We start from the raw sequence: 17,176 nt of genomic DNA on the forward strand, positions 1-17,176 counted from the left end.
CAATTGGGAAGACAGAGAGAGGGGCGGGGGGCTGTTAATGAGTTTGAGACTCATTTGTCTCTCTTTAGGAGTCCATGTTGTCAAAGAAAGTAAGTGATGGATCCCTACACTGGTCCTATCCACCTAACAGTAATGATCTTCAACATCAATCTCTCTCTCTATCTCAGTAGTTCTGGTACTGAAGGCCCCAGGCTTCCCAGACTTGTATGCAGTTATAATTTTTTTAACATATGATACACTCGTTGTAACTACTGTATATATTTAAAACTATGGTGGATTGATTGGTAGGACAAAACATGTGATATGCATACTTCTACATGAAAAAATGTAGAAAATGTGTGCACATTGTAAACACTCAAAAAATGAAATCACGAAGATATGTAACTTGTGGCTAATCATAACTTGATTTCAAAGTGACAAAACTGTCTACCCTCTGATCGTTACAGACGCATACAAGAGGTTTTTTTTTTAATTGTCTGCGTAAGAAAAAAAGGTAAACTGAGGCAATGCGTTTATGAGAGAATGACGTACCTGCCATCGCTGACCGTTTAAACCTCGTGTCCTCACATACTGACAACCCTCCCAGGAACGACCCAAGTCTTTTTCCTCCACTTTAGCTTCCAGAAAATTAAACCGATGTACTCGAGAGAGCTCACAAACACCATTAAACAACATTAAGTCTCGACTTTAATGCTGCCATTCTTCGCTGTGGTACTCAGCGGGTGTGCAGACTTACTCATATTCTCTTGAATAATGTTGACGCTCCAGTACAAGTTTACAAAGTAGGATTGATATGGTTCAAATTTAAGAGTGACAAACACCGTTCCTAATATTACTGAAGCCATAAATTATTTAAAAGTTTAATAAATCGCAAATTTAGACACAGGCCTATAAAACCTTTTTATGACTTTTCGTCTTTAAAAAAGACTATTCCCCTTGCCTGCCATAATACAACATATCCATAACCAGTTTTGGCGAGAACAAAGCTTCCACTGAGGTGTGATGGCACACCCTGTGGCCATAGCTTTTAAATAAACATGCGAACATCCGCACCTAAATGTTTTCACTTCATACAGCCATCATCAAATGTCAATGGGAGAGAAACACAAATGAGACAATAACAACAGCAAGAACAAGGACAAAAACAAAGACAGCAACGATAATAATAATAATAATAATAATAATAATAATAATAATAATAATAATAATAATATTGTCATTTACATCTTGCAGACCAAACCAAATTTTTAATGATGGTTTAGGGTTGTATAGGTGTTAGATGAAGTTTTCTGGCAGCTACCTGGCCATGTTACAACAAAATATCAATAGAGAGAAGCAATTAAACAAAGTAGTTTAAAACTAAATACTATGACAATAACTACAATAATCCCTTTTAATCTAATGTATGGTGCATACTGTTTTCACTGGCTTTCATGCAATGCAGTATCATAAGGACATTAATAATAGAAGTAATAACATCTTCTCACTTAAAAGCAGCGCAATGTAAGAAGCTGCTCCAGGGCATGAAATGTGGTGCTACAAGGATTTAAAAAAATAAAATATTAGTCAGTGAGCAATATCATTTAACTAGAGGATTACCAACTTTTAACTAGGCCACTACTCCCCAGTGATGCTCAAAGGATGACATAAGCATTTAGGTAAGAGATCGGTGCAACATACTTTCATTAATCTCAGGTCCTGACATGATACAGCATCCAGGTGTCTTTCACTGTACTGGAAAATAAAAACAAAACAGTTTAGTCATTTATAGACAAGAAGGCGCACTACTTTTGGAGCTTAACAATACAATCACTTTTTTTTTTTTTTTTTACATAAGCAATAGACACATTTCACCTCCATTCTCAAACAGCTGTCACTGTTCACTCTAAGCTTGTTTCTGCTGGAATGTACATGCACCGTATCTGGCTTCCGCATTATTTCCCACACTGATACTGTTTCAAGTTCCACCTCAAACAGATCTACAAGTGTGTGCAGTGCAGGTGATGATATATACTTTACATTTCCTTCAGGTTTGACTAGAGCATTTGGTGACTCTGTTAACAGGTAAGAAAACTAAGATGATAGAAGTTAAGAAGAAGAAAAAAGAAGAAAGGTATTTTGGCTGTTTTTCATTTAAGTAAGTCAGCTTTTATGACCATATTAATTATAACAGCCAGGTATATTGCTTAATTGGTATTTTATCACTGTTTGTGCTAGAATGCCATTACCAAAACACACGAGAAGTTCCCTTAGCATTCCTTCTCCCGTGGTGCTGAAGGAAGCTCCAGGCCCTCACAGCAGCCATCTCAGAGCAAGCAAACTACCATATGATCAACAGCCCTGTGCTTACAAGTATATCCATCAGAACACAAGAAACCTAAATGCTTGCGTATCAGAGCGCCAACACTACCATCTGCTTGCTACCTCCGACATGACACCTTTCAGGCCTCTAAAATTAATTGTTTAATTGCTTAGTTTCCTTCAGCGTATTGTTACCTAACAAGTTTCCTATGCTATGCCATCCCTTGGAGGGCTCTCCCCACCCCAATGAATTGGGTATGGCATAGCATGGGACAGCCTGGTTCACCCATGCCCCAGCATCCCACACTCTGGGGTAGCATCACGCTGGGCGGAGGCCTGAATCCTGGGGTGTGTCTGGGGGACGCCCACGAGGCTGAAATATGGGCAGATGCATCAAATCGCACAAGATAAACAAGCGATGAATTTCATCAGGGCCATCATAGCCTTAATTTGGCTGCCTAATGAGTCAGATCCAGTGGCGGAGATAAAAGTTGTCAGAGGCGCGACTCTAATGAATTTCTTGCCACTTGTAATCAAGGTTGGCTGTCTGAGGAGCAATGATTAATGGAACCCTGGAGGATTCCCTCGGCCTTCGGTTCTCATTACGCCTAATGCATTCTCAAGCAAATTAACATGGGGGAGAAGGAGGAGGGAGAGAGAGTGAGAGAGAGAGAGAATAAGCAGGCAGGAAGGAGGGAGAGAAAGAGGCAGAGAGCACAGCAGGCATAGATGTGAGACAAGAGGATGAGTGCATGAGACTGAGAGAAAGACAGGTGGAGCGACCAATAGAAAGAATGTGAGACAGCGGCAAAGCCAGGATGAGAGGAATTGAGGGCTGCGGGGCAAAGGAGGAACCGTGCTGTAAAGACAGACTGAGGAGAAAGGAAAGGAGCAGGACGTGGAGCAGGCAAAAGGAACAAGAAAGATATAAGGAAGGAAAACATAACATAAAATGGATGGATTCGAAGAGATGAAGACAATGTGAAGGGTAAGGAGGAAAGGAGAGTTTGAAGGAGAACAGAAGCAGAATAGATGCATATGGATAAAGAGAAGCAGAGGCAGGCATTACAGACAGACCAAATCCTCTTTTTTACGATTAACCGTTAGGCATTGTTTTGCAATAATGAATAAACTGATTAATGTAAAAACAACACTTGTGCATACTATGGTATAAATCATTTTATTGGAGTGTTTATTATGTCAATAGGCAGCCAAGCATCCAAGCACACAACAGCTAACTCTCATGAAGTCACTTCATCACGTTCAGAGCAGAGTGTAAAAACAACGGGAAATTTAAAGAAGAAGAAAAACAAACAATTCAATAAAAGCAACAACAACCAAAAACCAAAAACAAACGAACAAACAAACAAACAAACAAAAAAACAATATTTACATCTGGCTTTTATAAATATGTCAAATGTACAACATTATACACAAAGTACCTTTGACGGTCAGACAATGTGATGGCGGACACACTGAGACCAAAGCAAAGTACCTAAAAACAAAGGCAAACTGAGAAAAGGGCCCAAATGTCTTTTCGAGGAGAAGGATATGGCTAGTTAGAATAGAGAACAGTGCAGGTACTGATTGCAGTTTAGTCAGCCGATAACATTGGGAATGCCTCCTCTCACTGCCAGTGTCGAACTGCCGACTCTGCTTACGGTATCTGATGGTCAGGGAGTGTGAGCTTCCTCTCCATCGGTGTCCCATAACTGATTGATATATGCGTTCAGAATCTGAGAGTGAGCTGAGGTGAGGGGGCGGATGTTTTGTTGGCTGGCAAAGGTGTGTGACCATGACCTGTTCTGAATGGTGAGAATTTAGCAAATCGGTGTTATGGACAGTAGAAATAGACAGGATAAGATTGATTTGAAAACAGCACTGTCCAACTGGCTTAAACTATAAGCATTTCAGCATGTGGACAGCTTCAGTGTTTTGATCTATGAACCTTGTTATATTCAAACAGTGCTAAATACTGTTATTCAGTCTTGGAGACATGAAAACCAAACCTCATATTCCAACGTCATAGTAATTCAGTCCAAAATGAAATCCACCATTTCAAATATTCTGTTTGTTGAAAAATATAATGCATCAGTGACCTAGTAATGAAGTACGTGCTAAAATTTAAAATGAATCATTAACTTAAGGCTGCATAATTGCTCACAGCTGAGCAATGAATTGCTGTTATTTTTTTCTAGGAACTTGTTAAAGTATTTGTACTGTTATCCAGTTAAATAATGGTATCATTATTTAATAAAGGCAGTCGTATAAAGTAAATCATGTGGAGAGGGGACAGTTTTATGCCCTGTGCATGAATTTATGTAGCTTCAAAGATTCCACCAAGGCCATGTCATTCTATCATGGGCAGTGTGAGCAGAGGAGATTACTCTTCCTCATAAAGGTGGACAAATGCTCCATACTGTGTGTGGATTATTACCTGCATTAATGCGCTAAACGCGATGAGAACATAAAAATACTACATGGTATAAAGAGAAAAATCAACAAGTTTAATTTCAGCTTTTTTGAACCATACAGGCTCAATAGTGCCCTGCCTTGATACTACAGTCCCCCTCAGTTCAGCATGTGATTTGGTAGAATGAATCCAACTGTTGTTTTGTTTGATACGTTTTCAACTATTAAAGGAATAGTTTAAAAATTAAACACTAACATGGCTAATAACAAATGAAAGCCAAAACATGGTCAATTAGAATCGTGCAGCTGTGGTAATGCTAATTCACAGCTATTAGCACACATTCATAGTTAACTTGGTTAGCCATTTCAGTTAAACTATTCCTTTAAACAGCCCAATACTGCTGAACATCCCTCATATTCAGTTAAGGGTCACTACTGAGGCAACAACACTGGACAAGCCTTCGCTAATAGTTTAGTACCTAAATGGGTCAGATGGAAATATAAGGAAAAGATTAGCTACTATATACACAGATCTATACATAATCCGCCGTACTGCCCTGAATCTTCTATTTGTAGAATCCTATTCTATATCAGTACAGAATACAAAAACGGTCATGTCCTCATCAATATATGATCAAGTATGGAGGAGGTAAACAGGCATTCACACCAACACTTGTGCACGCACACCCACTCACAGTTCAGAGCAAATGTTATGTAGTGTAGGTCACTGATGTCTGCCAGTGAAAAGATCTCTCATTTTAAATATATGTATTCCCTCTTTTTATATATATATATATATATATATATATATATATATATATATATATATATATATATATAAAGAGGAAGAGAGACCCCAGTGTCAAACAGTCATGAGAACACTTCAGAGCCCTCATGAAATCCATCTCACAAAGGCCTGATAATGACACATTATTCTCAGGGTAATCATGCCCTTCAGGATTTTTTTATTTTTTTTTGGTCCAACTGAAGAGGTATTCTTAAGGAGCCATGTAGTTTGATGAACACCAGAAAAAATCTTAGACGAGCTGAAGGTGGGACAGGAACAAATCAAGCTAGATGAGTTGAACCTTACTAAACGGTGTGACAAAACACAGGTGGATGTCTTCCCTAATCAGCTTACAAGGCTCTTTTACAAAGGTTTTCTTTAGTATTATTTCATGAAGAAACTGAAGAACTCTGGTGTGATGAGCTCGAAAAAGAACAAAAATGTAGACAGATGTTAGAATGGACTCTGGTGGAAGACTAAACAACAGACATCTGAATGGAAGGGTTCAAACATTTCGCCTCCGACTCTCCTGAGCGATTCTTGAATGTGTTAACCACACTTCCCCTCTGCTGAGCTAATGCACTGCTGTTGCAGTCCGACCAAGGACACCGGTGTCCTAGGGAGGAGTTAAGGGGAGACCGGGCACATCCGCGTCTACACAGTTTAGATGCAACACAGTAGCAGTGGTCGGATAAATAGGGCAATGCAGTCTTCGCCAAAGGAAGGCATTTTACAACATTAACCTGGAATGGTGAGGTGGTGACCAGTGAAGTTCACTGCAAGACCATGTGGACACGGGATGGGGGTGGGGGAGGAAGTGACACACGGGAGCAGTGGGACACTGAAGCCTTACAGTGTGGGGTATGCGTGAGGAGAACGCTTTCCCCAGAACTACATGATACTGACACTACGGTTGAGCTCGCACTGGGCGTTGTTGTTGGCATTGGGGTTGTGTCGGGTGGAAGTTGGTGTGGCCAGTCCGGCACTGTCTGAGGGGCAGCCATGCTGGATGAGGATATCGACACACTCCTGGCTTCCCGCACGGCGCGCATAGGAGAGGGGCGTTTGTCCGCGAGCGTCACGACTCTTCACATCCACGCCATACTGTGTGGATCATGGGCGAGAGAGAAGAGAAAGGGTTAATTGAACAATAAGCGTAAAGCTAGTACTATTGTCAGCACCTGACAATACTTGATAATTATGACTACATCAACAAAGCCTTCCTGCACAAGGGCAAAATGAATATACTCTACACCTGAATTATACTAAATATTTCAACTCTGATCAGGGATCAGGTTACACACTGTACTTCCTTACTACTAAGGCTGCTTCAATTATCAGGCTTTAAGGCTAAAATTAGTTTTTCTTTTAAAGGATGGGATTTGAGCAAGCCACTTTCTCGTCGGTCCGGAGCAGGACTGCATTAGTTCAGTTAGATGGCAGTGCCTCAAGAAGCTTATGACGTCCAATATTGGACACCTGACAGTTGTGTGAAGTTAACATTTTGTAATGGAAAAAAGTCATGTATCTTGGTTACTGATGATTTGACTGATATATCCATATATTTTTTAAAAAGAAAGTGCCTGATTAGCTCTTCGGCTATGCGACATTGAAAATGAAGGTGCTGAAATGAAGAAGTTGGTTTAGTTTTCAGTGAGAAAAAGGAGCTGGTAATTGAAGCAGTGAAGCTTTGGCTAAGGCAAGGCCAGGACCCAGATTCTTTTTTAAGACACTTCCTAAAGCGGTCACATTTGACAAAGGTCTAATATGTAAAAGGTAAAGTAGCCGTTCGATGAAAAGGCGCTCTAAAATGTGCTCCCCTTTTCCTGTTTAGACCTGAAACACTTGAGACTTAATTGATTTGAATTGATTAAGCTGATTGTAATACTGTAGTCTACCTGAAACTTAAAATGTATTTATAACTTGCTAAACACCACACGCCTCTATGAATGAAGATAGTCTTATTGGTGAGGTAAAGTGGAATACCGCAATGTCCTCTGTCTAGGGGACTGGTGAAATTCCTCAAATCACGTAAGCCTCCTTTAGCCTGGCTAAAATGGGAGGTGAACAGGGGAGCTCCACTGAGTGAGCCCACATCCTGGCCTTCTCCACGCAGGCCTTACCCAGATGAGCAGCTGTGTAATGACCACATTGGCCATGGCGCAGGAGAGGTGCAGCGCCGTGCGGCCGTCCCCGTCTCCGTATGTCTCGTTCACCTCATCCTTGGTGCCGTGTGCGAGCAGGAGAACCACCAGCCGTAAGTCATCCTCCACCACAGCACGCAGGAGCTGCTGGCCCAGCGGCACGTCCGACTGAGGCAGTGCCAACACAAAGAGCTTCTGCTCGTACTTTGCCCGGATCCAGCGCTCCTTCTCCTCCCTGGGGAAGGAGAGAGAGAGAGAGAGAGAGAGGGAGGGAGAGAGGCAGAGAGCGCGCTTACCCACAACTCCCAAGTTTCAGGTTATGCCAAATGAAACTCTAACCATCATTAACTATCCGTAAGTATTTTTATTTTTATCAGTGTTGTTTTCAAACTACTGACTTACTACATGCATTTTGTACACAGTTCCTACATTCCTATCTAAAGACAGACCCATACATTTTTTTTGTATTTTATGGTACAGTATTTTAGACCCAGCCTCTAAACAGCCCCTTTCATACATTCATATTTCATCCTACCATCTCTACTATTTCTATCTCCATGCTACCAACAAAATCCCGTCATTGCCTTTTCAAACCCCCAGCTTCCATTCTGCAGCTAGTGGGCCTATAAACAGCCTTCTGCTGTGCTCATTAAACATGCTCGTCTCCACGCTTCACTCTCACAAGTTGGCTTTTATTTCGCAGGCAAACAAATTTTTCTTCTCTACTTTTAAACCAAATTGCGTTAGGGTGATGACCTCAAATATCACCGCGTTTTCACATTGAGTGGCTCACTGGAGCTCTCATTTGCAGAAGGGACAGGAAGATGACTGGCGATTCGATTTTGACTGACGATGTACATACTGACCACTCATCTTTATCTCTCACTCAACCACCCCCCCAAAAAAACCACCCTGCTCTCCTGAGTCTCTACTGCTCCTGCCTTCAGCAGTGGGAGGGTTAAAGTCTGGTCGGCTATCGAAAGGTTACACATTGTGAACAGCATGTCTGCTACGGACAATACAGGAGTTGGCAGTGGGGGGTGGGGTGGGGGGCATGTTTTTATCGCTGCTGTCACTCTTGCTCTGCTGAGCCCTGTAAAGCAGGCCAATCTACCCTGGCCCTTCACGTCTCGGGGGGGGCCCCGGCTGCCGGCCAGAGGGACAGAGAGAGGGAGAGAGGGAGAAAGAGCGAGAGAATCCCAGAGTATCAACCCTCTATCTGTCCCCCTTCATCTGCGCACTCCAACCCCAGGTCCTCATTCATGGCGGGTGCTTCATCGAGAGCCCCGATATCGAAATCGATAGCCAGTCGCTCTGAGCATGCTCAGTACGCCGATGACCTGACGACCCCGCGCGCCAGGCGATAAGGCAACTAGAAAGGATCCGTTGTTCGGTTTGGCTGAGTGAGTGACAGAGGAGAGGGTGGGAGTCTGATAGTGCTGGGGAGAGAGCGTCAGCGAGGGGAGAGTACCGTCCCATGGGACACTGCACCGACTGCCACGCTGGCCCTTAGTAAAACCACATTCAGGACATCGGCTGATAAACAAGCTGAGCCCAGCTGACAGAACGCCACATCTCCGCCTGAAGATAAACTCCACACCGTCAGTACTGAGGAGGATAACGGCATTTAGCCCTCTTCTTCCGGGAGCAAAATATGTTCATGCTGGCTTGCTGCCAAACATGCTTCCTACAAAGTGAAGTAGTTATTTCTTTGACACTTGCTAATTCTAGAACTAATTAGGTGTTGGTGCCTACAGTGTCACCTCCTTTTGAGGTGACAGAATCAAGGCAAATGGTAACATTCTGTATCATGCTAATGGTAATTACAACAGCCAGGTTTGGAGCTACAATGACGTCTAAATGGGGCCACGCCCCCTCATTATCTCCTGGACAATAACAGGAGACTCCAAATCAGCAACTGTTTTTTCTGACAACGGACGGGCTGATATGTCAACTGCCACAGTCATACTTACCAGGGGGGTGGGGAATGTGTGGGTGTGGGTGTGTGGGAGGTGGGGTCTAGGGAGAAGCAAGACAGAGCCAAAGACAACAAGCATATCAGTGACAGCACAAGAGAGTGAGAAAAAATTAAGAAAATAGGAATAAGAAACATCATTCATAGAGAGAAAGAGAGAGAGAAAGGATTACTGTTGAGTTAATCTTGTACTTAGCCACGAGACTACCAAATCAAACCACTGAGCCTCAGCACTTGGTATATGGCACATGGTGAGATGGAGAGGTTTGCAGGCCCTACTAGCGCCCCAGCTATAAGCTACAGAGGGAGCCCCCACATTCACACACAGACAGCACTGTAAGCAGACAACTGGCGACGTTTCCACAGCGCGAGTCCAGTCCTCTGGTTTCCTCTGTTGTAACAGCACCATCAGCTGACCTGCGGGTTTCACAGGTTCCTGCAATATACCACTTCCACTCTAATCATGTTTTCTTCAACAATGCAAGATTTAAATACGAAAGAGTCCTAACAACGTTAAAAAAAGAGAAAGATTCAAGTATGCAAACATTTTTGTTGTTGCTGTTGCCATCCCACAAGCAATTTCCTGTATCCAAGCACTTTGTGCAAGTGTGGGGAAGTCACTAGTGTAACAGTAGGGTGAGCTAATTAAGAAAGGCATGGCTTTAACTGTGCTTCCCTTCAAATCCCTGACCGCTCTTTACTGAACACAAGATACAAAGCAAGTGAATAGACTCTGGCTGCAGTGAATTGCTCTTCAATGGCTGTGTGTGTGTGTGTGTGTGTGTGTGTGTGTGTGTGTATATGTGTGTGTGTGCATGTGCGCGCGTGTGTGTTTTAACCCCCCCCAGCAGTCAGTCTTTCAAAGCTTGTTTTTCTTTTGAGGAGGTGTTGAGAGAGACTCAACCCATTGTTATCTTTCTCTTCCTTTACTCTCTTACTAAAAGCATACGGTGGCACAGAGAGAAAGGCTGCAGAAAGAAGCTGACTGTATAAGAGGGAAAGACACACACACAGAAAGAGGGAACCATAGAGAGAGAGAGAGAGAGAGAGAGAGAGAGTGCACACAGTGCATGCAGGGGTATGAGAGGCCCTGGACGCTTTTGACTGTGCGTTTGGGACGAAGATGAAGGGCTTGACACAAGCGCACTGAAGCGGAACACCCTTCGCCCAAAAAAGTCCCCAGCTACTAACACTTGACATCCACGCAGTTTGCTAAGATTTGAATATCCGTAATAAACCCTTCCACCTAGCCAGTGTCCTCCCCCTGTGGAGGCCATGGCTTCCCGTACCTCCTGTGTCTGGAGGTGGGAGCGGGCCGAGAGACAGAACAGCCAGCACCTCCGGGCGCTTGGCCGCCACCACTTAAAACGAGAGGAAGAGGGTGATGGTAGCCCCGCCCCCCATCTTCTGTTTGAAATGGAGCCACGAAAGCAAACAGGGCACACCACACCGAGGGCTGTGGGAGAAAGCCGAGAAGCCTTGAAAAGGACACTTCCCCTCGGCAGGAGGAAGGAAAATAAAATGAGCAGCTTTAGCATGTCAAAAGGGAGAAGGAACGAGTGAGGGAGGGGTGGACAGAGAGAAAGAGAGAAGGGTAGGAAAAGAAAGAGTGATGAGACAGAGGACACTCTGCGTGAGGGGGGAGGGGGGTTACATTCAGGAAATCAGGCCCATAGCTACCCCCCTTGGACTGACACACACACACACACACACACACACACACGTACACATGCTTGCTCGCAATCCCGGGGTTGCTTGGGGGACAGAGGGGCACTTTGTAGTGTGAGAAGGGGAAGCTGACGGTCTCAAAGGGAAAACTTATTCATCAGATTTAATGCATCACATTCACATTTCAGAGAACGTGAGCTAAATCAGTTCATGTAAGCTGATGGTGTGCCTGAGAAAGAAATAACAGTCAAATCAAGTCCAATTAAATGGGACTTCGGAGGGAAAGAAAGACTGTAAAAAAACAAAACAAAAAAAACACACCAATAATCAAAATTTATTTAAATAGCACTCTTTACAACAGATGTTGTCAAAAAGCAGCTTTACAAATGCCAAAGTCCAAGCCCCCAGTGAGCAAGCCAAGGGACAGTGGCAATGGAAAACTCCCTAGAGCATGAGGAAGAAACCTTCAGAGGAACCAAGACTCAAAGCAGGGGCCCATCGTCCGCTGGCCGAGAGTGCAACGCTGGAAAAGGACGTGGCTGATGGTAGGAAGTTTCTGAAGGCCCTGCAACTCATAAAAAGGAGAATAGCAGAATGATTTGGCCAGCCCTCAGCAACACATGAGTGCCCCCCAATACAGAAGGACAAACAAGGGATAATTACTCAGTCACATATAAACAAAAACACCCCCCAGCCCCAATCCTTATGACACTGTCCCTCCCCACAAAAGCATGGTTCAGGGGACAAGTATATTGGGGGGAGGGTGGGGGGGATGAGGGTGGGTTGAGGGCGAGTGGCCCGGAGATGGCAGAGAGTGATAGCAACACTGTGTGCCACCATGGAGGCCCGTGAGAGCACCAGGAGCCGAGCAGCTGATAGAGCAGAAGAGGACCCCGTAAGAGGGGGGAGCAAATACATTCCTGCTACAGCGAGGAATTGCAGACGCAAAGAAGAAAGAGACCCTACATACTCTCTCGTGCATGCACACAAACACCCACAAGTCCAATCACAGAGGAAATATTCAGTAGAGGGAAGAATTCACAAATCCTCCTAGGAGGAAGAGAGCTTTTGTATATTAGAAAGAGAGTGGAAAAGAGTGAGAGAGCAAGAGAGAGAGAGAGAGAGAGAGAGAGAGAGTGAGAGAGAGAGTGAGAGAGAGAGAGAGTGAGAAACCGCATGCCAGAGAGAAAAGAAAAGAAAAGAGAGTACAAGAGTGAGAAAGAAAGAGGAAGAGAGAGGGCTTATTAACTGCTGATTTGATTATAATCATTATGTGCTCACATTTTCACAGAATCAGTTATAGCCTTGTAGTTATGAGCCTTTGTGCATATTCATATGCCAGATATATGTGAAAGTTTGAACTCCATTACACTCTGTACTGCTTACTGTTCTGCAAGAGACAAACTTTAAAAGTGGCCTGAACTTTCTCTCAACACTTTAAGCTCCTTGCTTAAACATTTCAAACACAACTGGCTAATCTGCCATATATCCACGTACAGTATAGATACTGCAGATGGATACTTATATTGGTAACCAGATGTATAGACAATGAATATGACTGCAGTCCTTGATGTAGCATAATATATACAAGACAAGCACTTTGCTTGGACAGCTGATGGACCTCTGTCCAAAATGTCCTGTTTCTCTGGAAACCTTGTGTACTACAGTGCTTTTGGATTGCCAACATTTTACTTTTAGCCAAACTGGATTGTACATGTGTTTCTAAACTGGACTATACATGAGCAGATGTCTCTGGCTGATAAATTCAACCCCAGTGATGTGTCATTTTAATCCAACGCTAGTGGAGTCACACTAATACAATCCCAGTGATCAGTCATCCTGGTTCAACAGTAGCCATTACAGCAGCTGCCATTGTTGGATGCTTACCAGTGGCATTGTGTGGTTTCTGCAGTGAAAATGTACCTATTGCGCCAGGCTTCTGTTTGTTCATTAATCAGCTGTTAATCTCATTCATTAGCCTCAGTGTGACAGAACTTCTACTCCCTAAACCCCAGGGGGGAGCTCCTTATTGTCTGCTATGTAAGGCCTCAAGACTAGAGCAGGCCCAGGACTTTGTGAGTAAAAGCTCTTGGGAACAGTGCAGTGAAATGAGACAGGTCTTCTGCCAATCACATACAAGCTAGAAGTATACCTTATTACCCTCTGTGTATTATAGTATTAGACTCAGTGTATTTTACTATTAGACTGTGTGTAGTATAATCAGACCTGGGAGAACTGGGGCCAACGCCGGTTCTTTATGCACTCTGGAGGAATCCTAAATAGTGATGTACAGCCGAGCAGGCGATGTGAAGTGTAGTGACAGGCGGTAAAGGGTTAAAGCCATGTAGGGGAGGGAGACTTGGTAGCGGGTGGGGGGGAGGTTAGTGGCGTGATTCATTTTTATAACCGCCGCCACCCTGAGGCAGCGACACCCTGGCAAATTATTTCTGAAACAAAGTGGAGGATCGCGGTCCTCGTCGGACCTATTACCTGTACTGGCCAAAGGGCATCAGGGTGTGTGCATGAGTGTGTGTGTGCGTGTGTGTGTGTGTGTGTGTGTGTGTGTGTGAGACAGGCAGGACGACGCTGATGAGCGATAGCTATCCATGGCTGCTTGAACCTCCCGGACACAAAGTTAAAAGAGCAAGAGGAGAGCGAGAGAGCAAGAGAGAGAAAGAAATGAACTGATGGAGAGATGAGGCTTAAAATAAACAAGGAGGCTCCTTAAGTGGAATGTGTGCTCATGTGGTAGCTCATAATGGTAGGTCACATAACACACAATGAAAGAAGAAACTGAATAGAGAATACAGACATTTGAACAGATACCAGAGAGAGAGCGAGAGAGAGAGAGCGCGCAAGAGAGAGAGACTGTGTGCGACTGTTTGTGTGTGAGACAGAGAGAGAGAAACTGCAAGTCAGAGCCTCTCAGCTCCTCTCAGCACTTCCACACACAGGTGCCAGGCAATTAGACCCTGCCACACAAGCACACATCTGCCAACTGCTCATTTAAGATACTTACTCTCTTCAAACACACCATCCTGAGCACTCTCTCTCCCCCTCTCTTTCTCCTTACATCTTTGGCCACATATGATTTATGACTGCAGACTAATTTATGACACTCACTGAGTAAATCTATCATAAACCTATCAATCTGGTTAAAGGATTACCCGAAGAGCTTCTTGATCGATTGGTTCTATTCATCACAATAATAATTATAATGAATTATATTAAACCCTGACACCACAGCAGCTGAGCTGAATTCATCTATGACTTTTCATCTCTGAAGGCAAAGGAACAGGTACAACAAGAAGCTAATTAATTAGTATTCATGCCAATAAATATCAAATAACTCTATGGCCAATAATTTATTACAGTTGTAATGTAATCTGTCAGTAAGTAAGACTGTTATGGCATCTGCTCCTTTAATTTCTCTGGCTCTATTCCATTCTGTACCACAGGAAAACCAATTTTATCTAATATGGACCTAACGAAAAATGACTGTACATATATATAATCCAAGCAAAATTTATTGCAGTGATTGCACTTGCATGTATAAGCAAGGACACTGTGTGCCCACCGTTCAAGGCTTTCGGCCTAGAATTACACCAGATTAATCTCCAATGTAATCTAGAATTAGGTTTGTTAAAGACAGTGGAGGCCCACCAGTGACAACATAATGTAGTCAAACACCAGATTTAAGATGTAATCCAGATATAGCGGAAGAGAAAGGCATGCTAGGCTCAAAAAGACAGAGTTTGTCCAAGTAAAATGTGTGTTCATGTATCTGGGAAACATAATTTAAAAAGAAAATACATGCTCTATATGGAACTGACACTTATCATCATACTAGAATCACAGCTGTGTTGTTCATTGCTGTAACGGCAGAAGACTGCTGAGCTGAATGCCGGGGTCAGGAGACCGGGAATGCTCTTGGACACAAAGCGCTACTGCAGTCACAGTGCTCACACACACTGTCACCATAACGAGAGCTAAATCAAGCCATCTCGCCAGGCGAGGACAGCCTGAGCTTCAGATGCCTTCAGAGTGACGTCCGCAAACAACTATGGACTGGTGGCAGGACCTGCACTGAGGGTTTTCTTACACTTACAGTGGCTGGGTCACTGAGTCATGCTGGTTACTGTTTTGACATCCTCAGATGCCATGTGGTTAGACACAGACGTAATTTACGAAGCCATGTGAAAATGCAACTTACTCTGCCTAACCCACATCATTAAATCCTTTTGAAAGGAAAGCATCTGCTACATAGATTCTATATACTCACTGCCTCTCACATCACTCTTAACAAGAGAGTAGGGGAAAAAATTATTTCCCACCATGTATCAATGCCGCTTTATGTAAGGAAAATCAGTTATGACATTAATGAGATTTTCATTTCTGGTGGAAAGAGGGAGGAAAGCAGGCGAGTACGTGTGTGTGTGTGTGTGTGTGTGTGAGTGTGTGTGTGTGTGTGTGTGTGTGTGTGTGTGTGTGTGTGTGTGGCGGCAGGATGCCCTAAGCAGTCAGTCTCGTGACAGTGAAAAACCTTCCTTCCATGGGCCGCCAGCTAGGCCTGCCGACTGGAGTGTGAGAGGGGGATATCAGCATCAATAATCTTTTATCAAGTCAAAAGCACTCAGCTGCTGCCCCGGATCTATTCAGCAGACAACTGGGAGACAGCACTGCGACCAAAGAAAAAAGACGGGGAAGGTGGCTGACCTTCCCCCCCGCCCGCCATCGAGAGTACTTTAACATCTCTTTTTAAACACCCACATGCTGACATTGTTAGCAGTATATAAGAGACCAGGACCAACCATTCTGTACTGCAGTAAGATGAAGTGGATTGTTGTTACACTAGCCACATTTAAACTAGAACACTTAATTAACACTCAAATGTTGTATTTAATTAAATGTGGAAGTCATTTAGGTTATATTCTGGTTAAAATCTCACAAAATGCCCACGAAACAAAAAAATGAATTTTGAGTAAATACATAGATCTCAGCCTTCCAATTCTTTAAACTTTCTAATTTAACATGAAAAATATGGAGAGAGCAAGTTAACCACTATTTGTACCTGTGTATCAATACTAGAGGTTTAGGCTGACACATTGAGCTCTGTTGTCTTCACAGGACAAAAGCACGGATTTGTAATTTACCCACAAACCATTATATTTAAGAGGGAAGGGGCCACAATCCAATATATCCCATTATTTAAGGAAATGGACATTTGACCTGTGAATGGTTCTTAGTAAGAGGCAAATTATTAAGCATACGACATCATAGTCAAGCTTCTACAAAATACCGTTATTGGTTAAATGAATGTACTAAAAACTATAGGAAAAGTGTGTTCTGTGAAAGCAATGATCATCTTATTCCGTTGCGCCTTCTGCATTAATATCTGTTGATCACAATCTCGATCATAATGGCCTGATTACCTGGAGCTGTCGGCACCGGGCTTGCTGTAGCCCTCTAGTGCCCCCTCCCACACGCTGTTGGCCATGGCGTTGCCGATGGCTGTCATCACCATGCTCAGCTCCACGGGCCAGTCGTCCAGGTCCAGGGAGCGCACACGTGACAGGTGGGTGCCCAGGTTCCGGTGGATCCCGGAGCACTCAATGCAGATCAGGGCGCCTAGATTCAGACTGGCCCAGTCCGGATCTATGAGGTGAAAGAAGCAAGAAACGCTCTTTTAACACAGTTACTGTCATAGAACTGATATTCCTGAAAGGAAAATAAATAAATAAGGGGGGGGGGGGGTTTAGAGAAATTTTATATATATATAAAAATGTCTCTACCCCCCCCCCCCTTTATTACACACACACACACACACACACACACACACACACACACGTAATAGATTCTATGGTAAACATTTCTCAAAGAACATGGCCA

The 17,176-nt window shown here is 43.5% G+C and overlaps 1 protein-coding gene across 4 annotated transcripts in view; it reads right to left on the reverse strand.

Annotated features, from left to right (window-relative positions):
* Positions 1–3,465: 3,465 nt before the first annotated feature.
* The window catches only part of agap3 (ArfGAP with GTPase domain, ankyrin repeat and PH domain 3), a 117,171-nt gene continuing 103,460 nt past the window's right edge, over positions 3,466–17,176 (reverse strand). For all 4 annotated transcript variants that reach the window (XM_035530598.2, XM_081695739.1, XM_027020292.3 and 1 more), the window contains exons 16-18: positions 16,720–16,942; positions 7,624–7,879; positions 3,466–6,604 (exon numbers count right to left, since the gene is read on the reverse strand). In XM_035530598.2, coding sequence (XP_035386491.1) covers positions 6,392–6,604; positions 7,624–7,879; positions 16,720–16,942 — 692 coding nt within the window. In that variant the 3' untranslated portion in view covers positions 3,466–6,391. The remainder of the gene's footprint in view (positions 6,605–7,623; positions 7,880–16,719; positions 16,943–17,176) is intronic.

This window comes from Electrophorus electricus, chromosome 14 (assembly GCF_041902795.1).
Source record: "Electrophorus electricus isolate QZ-2024a chromosome 14, ASM4190279v1, whole genome shotgun sequence".
Taxonomy (NCBI): domain Eukaryota; kingdom Metazoa; phylum Chordata; class Actinopteri; order Gymnotiformes; family Gymnotidae; genus Electrophorus; species Electrophorus electricus.